Consider the following 7683-nt stretch of genomic DNA (forward strand, 5'->3'; position numbering starts at 1 on the left):
GGTGATTGAAGAGGATGTTATCCATATGATTAAAGCAGGTTGGAAATGGAGAATGTAACTAGGATATTATGTAATTGTTTGATACTTGCCAAGTCGGAAAAAAAAAATATAATACAACCATGCAATGAGCGCTGATTTATATTATAGAATGTTGCACAATTAGAAAATATATGCATAAGGTGAGTGGCTGAAATGAGAATATTATGATGGATGTGATAATATAACAAAATATAGAATAAAAAATAAAATCATTTATTAAAAGGTAGAGATAGCACCAATAGATGATAGTTTGAGAGAAAGATGATTTTGATAACTTGGACATATATAAAATAGACCGAGAGAAGTACCAATATAAGAGAGGGGTATGGTATATATAGAAGGAAAGAGGGGTAGAGATGATAAAAAATCATATAGAATGAAGTAATAAAGATGATTTTAATAACACTATATCTTTCAGGAAATGTAGCTCTAAATAAAGAGAAATGGAGGAAAATGATTCATATACATAACTCCAACTAGTTTGAGATTAAGGCTTAGTTGAATTGAGTTGAATTGGGTTGCTACGAGAAGAACAGAAAGATAGAACATCATCGATATTTGGTGATGTTCCTCATCACTTGAGTTGAATATCCTGATCTCTTGGCCAAACTGATCAAATGCTTGATCGATAAATAGAGTTGATCTAATCTAGAACAAATGTAAACCTAAACATATATAGGTTCATGAACTTCCTAAGAGTGATTGTTTTTGATATCTAGGATCAATTATTTATAAGAAAGGAAAAATTGAAGAGGATATTATCCGTAGGATTAAAGTAGGTTAGTTAAAATTAAGAAGTGCAACTGGGATACTGTATGATCATAGGATTCCTATCAAATTAAAGAGAACATTTTATAATATAGCCATATGATTGGCTATACCTTATATTATAATAAAATTGCATAATTAGAAAACATATGCATAATATAAGTATGGTCGAAATGAGAATGCTGAGATAGATATATAATAATAAAATAAAAAATAGATTAAAAAATGATGGTATTTGCAGAAAGATCAAAATAGCATCAATTGAGAACAAATTGAGAGAAGGATGACTTAAAACATTTGTACATGTATAAGATAGGATTCACTAGCATGAAGGAGAATAATTTGATACATACAAAAAGAAAGAGTAAAGGTGGGCCAACAATCATATGAGGTAGAGTAGTGAGGAAGGATTTGATATCAATACATCTTTCAGAAAATAAGCCTCTAAACAGAGTGGAATAGGGAAAAGGGATTCATATGCCCAACCTTGCTAATTTGCGTTAAGGCTTAGTTGAATTGAGTCAGATTGTTATGGGAAGAACAGGAAGGATAGAACATTGTTGAGATTCCAAGTCACTTGAATATCCTGATATCTTGGGCAAAATTAATACTTGATCCAAGCATAGGCTCACCCAATCTGGATCAAATACAAACCCAAACAGAGTATGTTGTAGCTGGATGATCATGCCCGGCTTCAATGACCCATTGGGCTTAATACGTGGGTCTGGTTCGACCAGGTGAGCCAATGTGTTTGGAGCCAGAGATAACCAGGTCAAGTTTGGATTAAACCCAGTTGCAGGGTTAATCACTCAGCTTCTGAAGTTCGCTAACTCTTTGGTAATTTCAGACTGCGTCCAAACATACTTTGGGTTGAAAAGTTCATGGGAGTAGCTGACAATGTTTCTCAAATAACTTTCTCAATAAAATTAAAAATTCAGCGACATCAATGTGCAAATTTATAGTAGTACGCTCATAGTTAAGTAATAGAGTTTGCAGTTTGTTGAAAAGGGAGAAAAGTCTTTTCTTTGGCAACTCCGAGTTCCTTCACTTGATCAGAATGATGGAGGCTCTCCAAGTCTTTATTATTTCAATTACCTTGGAGGTGACATCCCTTTCATGGGCGGCTTCTTGCTAATTATCACTAACCTCACCGTCCAGACCTAGCCTTCCGTAAATGTAGCCTTCACTGTATCTGTGGCTTCCATACTCTTTGGATCAGTGACAACTTCTTGCTTTACATTGGCATTGTTTGCCTCGGTTTTCCAGGTTTCCACACCAGGATCATCATATATGATGCTCCTTTTGAGTATACTTGCAGTCCATTCAGAGAGCTTCTTCACTGTTATCTCATCTGCCATTGTTAATTGTTCAAAATCTATACTGAGAAGAACCAAATATTGTAATATGGTGACAAGTTAAATGATACACAGCAATATCATCGTTATCATGCAACTTATTATGTTTTTCCTCTAATCCTCCTCCACCTAAACCAGTCAGATATAAATTTCTGTAAGGCAAATATTATGTAAATTCATGAAAGACATCTAATCAACCAAATCGATATGTGTAATATCTTTTGTATTTCGATAAACAGGAAATGATTTGGTTAGAACCATACTTGCATGTTTTAACATGCTTTATCGTGATTTAGTTGGAGCTTGGGCATCATCAGTGAGATTTACTGGCATCTGATGCATACTTAGTGCAGTTCAGCAGAATTGGTCCACATATGGCGTACATACTGTTGGAGCTAGTTTCCCAAATAAACAAGTTCACAAACGAACAACAGGATTAACCCAAAACCCAAATTGGACTAATTGCATGTTATGCTAGGTTGGACATAGTCAAAGAATTGTACAAGATGGTGTACGTGACTAAATATTCATAAATATAGGTTATCCTAGCATTTGGGTCTACATGAGCCTGACCATGGAAACAAATTCTAGGCTCAAGTCCTTCCCAATCAAGTTTTATTTAAAATTTAGTACACCAAGTGCAGCAGAATTATCAAATATTTTGGACATTCATAAGCATGACAAACTAAACTCAAAATTTGTCATGGTCAGGCTGCCCCAAAATTAGCAAAGATTGAACCTAAGCTTGACATCTGAACTCAAAATACATACAAGACAAACTTATAATTTGCCTGACTCCCTTCTGTTCACCTTCAATCAAGCTTGAAATATGCATAAATATCTTTATATATTAACATCTAATATATTGTCTATAAGTAAAATTTTATTATTTTAATTACTTATGCAATACTCATGTATTTGATGTGATAAACATGTAAGTCATGGTGTTGCTTTTCCTTATGAAAAAAGGGAAAAAAGAAATAGGAAATCCTGGGGCTTCTCAGGCTATCACCAGTTTAGTTTGGCTTGAATTTAATCAAACCGAGCTTGAGATAGGTAGCTTACTTGAATCCGACTTAGATCCACTTATAAAATGCAGCCTAACAGTTTAATGCAGCCAACAGAAGTGAAAGATAGTATACCAACCTAGCCTGGGGACTGTGTGACCTTGAGGGTGCCTTAGAATCAATGGGCTATCAAAGGCAGCAGCCAACTCCTCAGAGGGTTGTCTCAGCCAGTCCTTGTCTCCAATAAAATGCACTGATTTTACTTTATTGGGATCTTTGTAGGCAATGTCACATATCCTAGGGTCTCTGAACTTGCTCCCTGAGATTGAGACAAGAAATTTTATTGGCGGATGGTCCGTCAATATCTTCTCCTGCAGGTCATTAACATGCAACATAAATAAATATAAATGAATTGGTTTATTAATGTCACAATATCCAAGTGTACATTGAAAACTGGCGATCTCTGATTCAAGCCTACCCCTTCTACTTAGCCTTCTCCCCATACATATGTTGGCAGATATTAATTAACCAGTCCACAAGGGGAAAGGAAATTAACTGGGCACAAGGTCTATATGGAAAAGGGAGGTCTAAGCTGAAGTTCTTGTGCAGGCCAGAGTTTAATGGTGTTGGTCCAGCTAATCCTCTCCAAGTAAAGATAATTAATTAGAAGTGTACTAAAAATCTTGAATGTAATCTGACTCCTTAAAAAGGGAAAGAAATATGAGACTTCTTCAGGTTGAGGGAAATAAAAAGAGGACCATGTCCTCCCTAAGTCCCAACGCCTACAATCACGAGCAAGGGTACATTGAACATCCAGTAGATGTTTAAGAGCTTGCTTTATATATTATATTAGTACAAAGATAGCACAAGAATGCCCTCATCAAATTTTGCAAGTTCAGACAGCGTAAATATTAGGTTGTTTTCAATAAATGCTAATCTAAGTAATTACATGAAGAGAAAAACTTATTTTCTGGGTTGCTATGAAGTGCGTAATTACCCTTGCTTGGTAGCCAATCAAAAGAGCCGATAATGTTGCACCCTGGAAAGAGGAGAGAAGACAGAAGTCATCATGTGTATCAGGAGGTAGAGAAAGAGAGAGATGCTTCAGTACATAATAATAGTGGAACTAAAAAATGTTACGCCCTGAACAAATAAAGCAAAAATCCACTCCGCCATCTGAATCACCAAACATAAAATTATTGGGTTAGGAAAAGAGGGATGCTGGAGGGACAAATTAAAAGCATAAGCCAATTCATAGACTAGGATAAGAAAACTGATTGCTTACATGCATTATATACCTCTCAAAGAGTTATTGTCAAGTTTCTAGTGTTTTACTTTTCTTTTCTTTTTTTTCTGGATAAAATAGTGTTTTACTAATTATGCGACCCGCAATCATAAATTTTAGATCGGAAGCCACCCGCAGGACAGTGATGAAACTAGATTGAGATGATTTATTACCAGACAATAACTAGAATAAGTTCAATCAAGAACATGCATGAAGCTTTTCTTTTCATACAAGCATGTTCATTTGATCAGTAATTGATGAGCCGTTGTAGCATCCGGGATTTAGGCCTTCTTTTGGATGCCCGTATACCCATCAATTTGATATTCCCTAGCTCTAGAACAAAAGGAGGGAGCGAGGGAGGAGAGGGGTGGGGGGCAAAAGAGAGAAAGAAAGCATGAGAAGTTGGCATGGGTTCGCAACCTTGAGTTCTTTGGATGCCAGAAGTCTATCTTAATAAGGTGATACCCTGGTTCTCCTCCTCCCCTCACACAGCCCACCAAACACCGACCCACCGATGAAAAAAAAAATTCTTCCTCATGTGCCTCCCCCGTTCTAATATGGCTTCCAAGACTTCTACAGGGAAGGCCAAAAAAAAAAAAGAAAAAAAAGAAAAAGAAAACCTTCCAAGACTTCTACAAAAATAAAGTTGATTGCTGGTGAATCATATATTCAAGAATTAAATTTTTGGGACCTTTAATTGTAGTCATAGTCGCAAAGAACGGGAGAGAGGGAAATTGTAAGTGTCTTTATTGACAATTTCATAAAAATGGTTTTCTCAATAAGATGCATTAAATTTAATTTTTATATTAGTATTTTTAGAGGTAAATCATTAATAGATAAACATCTACAAGCATTTGTGAAACTCCATTCTGAAATTTGTAAAATTATTTTCTTTTACAATTAATAATGATATGTATATTTGTTTGAACATTTTTTTATATATTATGAGCTTGATCCAAATTAGAGATGTCGAGGAAATTTACTAGGCTGTCAGCTTACTATTCGTTATCTCGTCTATTTTTCAGATGTTGAGTAGTAGCGTGGACTAGGTTGTAAACTTGTCTAGCAGATGCTAAGAACATTTTAGGTAAAGAACAGATTTGCATGAAGTCTGTTTGCTTATGAATCCGGAAGGAACAGAACAGAAGACGACTTTTCTCTGTGAAAAGTCCCCCTATAAATGTTTCGTAGAAGTCGGCTTTCAGGGTCACGTAATCAACGGTAGCTCGATCGGGGAAGTTCAATGGAGTGCGGAAGAAGTTGAAGAATCCAGACATCCTTCCTTTATACTATTATCTTTTTTAGTAACTTCTGACTCAGCAAGGGAGATAAGAAAAACTAAAATAGCTTTTTAAGAAATAATATGTAAACTAGCAAACAAGCCCCTAACATGCATCATCCCATCATACTAATTTTGCAAAATTCTCCTAAACGGACCCTTAGTAGTGTTTTCGGCGGGCCTACAAAGGCTGCCCAAGTATTAAACAATGTAACGTTAACAATGCGCCGTACCTGAGAAAAGCCAAGCATTCCATCAAAAGGACCGTTCTTTGTCATGTATTCGCATAAGTATGAAATGCATTCCTCCAAATTTGTGTACTCCGTGAAGTCCTGTTCAGCATACCACAACAATTTTGCAAATTAAACAACTTATCCATCAACTTTTCTGACACACGCCTAACGACCCTTTAGGATCTGTTCTTATGTATAAAAAATTTATCTACAAAATTATATTTTTTTAAATAAATATTTTTTTGATAATATTTAAATAAAAAATAATTTATTTATATTTTTTTTATGTATGAAAAAATTACTTCAAAAACTGTTATTCATATTTTTTATATTAATATTTTTAAAATAATTTATTAAAATTTATCTATATTTTTTATAATATTTTTTATATCGTGGCTGACTTAGTATTTGGCATTGAATGATCGAAGTATTAGTAATTACTATGAAATTTTTTAAAAATAAAATTAAATAAATACTTTATTGACTGATAAAAAATAATTTATCTATCTTTCAGGTGAATAAAATTTATTTTTTATTTTATAAATAAATATTATTTATAAAAAATAATTTATTTATTTTAAAAAATATAAGAATATGGATAAATTGGTTAATGAAAAAATTAATTAATTATTTATGATATTTATCCATAATAGACTGTTAACAATAAATTTAGTGGTATTATAATTTTGACTAAAATCAAATCAAATATTAGCATGAGATATATTTTTTGGGTGGTGAAAAAAAAAAAAAATCAGCACCATAGCCGTCTCACACATCCATCAACCATAACCATTATACAATTAAAAAAAATAAAGAAATAAAGAAACGTAAAAAAACAAAAAACGCACGCACACTGCACCAAATTTTTTGTTTGGATGGTGGTACGACTCCTTGGCTGGGTTTGTGCAGTACATCCATCCTCGGTTTGACCAGCTAATTAAATAAGTATCCTCCTAGCACTAGCCTTAATTTATCGCCAAGTGGGGAAGGTCATATGTGCGTTAAGAAGCCCTTTGTTTGAAGTGCTAATATTATGTAGGTACCTCACCTTGTTGAACTGGAACCACTCAAAATATGGAGGCGGATATATGCCCTCAATGTCCGACTTCCCACCCGCCGGAAAAATCCCATCAGGGAAGTCCTGCAGTTACAGCAAGAAGGCAAGATATTTTACACCGGGGGAAGGGAGGGAGAGAGAGAGAGAGAGAGAGAGAGGGGAGAGACCAAGTGGAAGTCTTCGAAGATGCAGGGGTCCCATTTGCTTATTTGTTTGCGCAAAAAGCTCCCACTGGTTCGGAAGCCATGAAGACAGAGCACCTTCATCTTCTTCAAATTCACCTCCTTCCTCTCCACTTCATTTACTCCTTCCATCTTCTTCTCCCGAAGAATAGCGCTCTCTCTTCTCTCCGCAGATTAAGACGCCAGAACGACAGCCACAATGACATAATAATAGCACATGGTGGGTAGGCAGCAACTACCCACCCTTAATCCGTTCCATCTCTCCCAGCTACCAAATGACAAGTAAATGCATGTGGCATACCTGTCTGTCAAAGTCAAATTATGATGTCATCAATGACACCGGGCGGTGTTGAAAGAAAGTTAAAAAAAATTGAAACATACAAAATAAAGATATTTTTAAATTTTTAATTATTGATATATCAAGAAAAAATTTTTGAGTTTAAAATCTGGAGTTAAAAATATATTAATTTTATATAAA

At 34.8% G+C, this 7683-nt stretch overlaps 1 protein-coding gene across 1 annotated transcript; it reads right to left on the bottom strand.

The window, feature by feature from the left end:
• Positions 1–1695: 1695 nt before the first annotated feature.
• LOC105035523 (uncharacterized) lies at positions 1696–7433 on the bottom strand. Its single transcript, XM_010911105.4, has 6 exons — positions 7191–7433; positions 7015–7107; positions 5967–6065; positions 4167–4208; positions 3309–3540; positions 1696–2158 (listed from the first exon to the last, which is right to left on the bottom strand). Exons 1-6 carry the CDS (start codon positions 7335–7337, stop codon positions 1968–1970), a joined length of 804 nt encoding a protein of 267 aa, XP_010909407.1. The 5' UTR covers positions 7338–7433; the 3' UTR covers positions 1696–1967.
• Between the last annotated feature and the right edge of the window lie 250 nt (positions 7434–7683).

Source organism: Elaeis guineensis, chromosome 14 (assembly GCF_000442705.2).
Source record: "Elaeis guineensis isolate ETL-2024a chromosome 14, EG11, whole genome shotgun sequence".
NCBI classification, from domain to species: Eukaryota; Viridiplantae; Streptophyta; class Magnoliopsida; order Arecales; family Arecaceae; genus Elaeis; species Elaeis guineensis.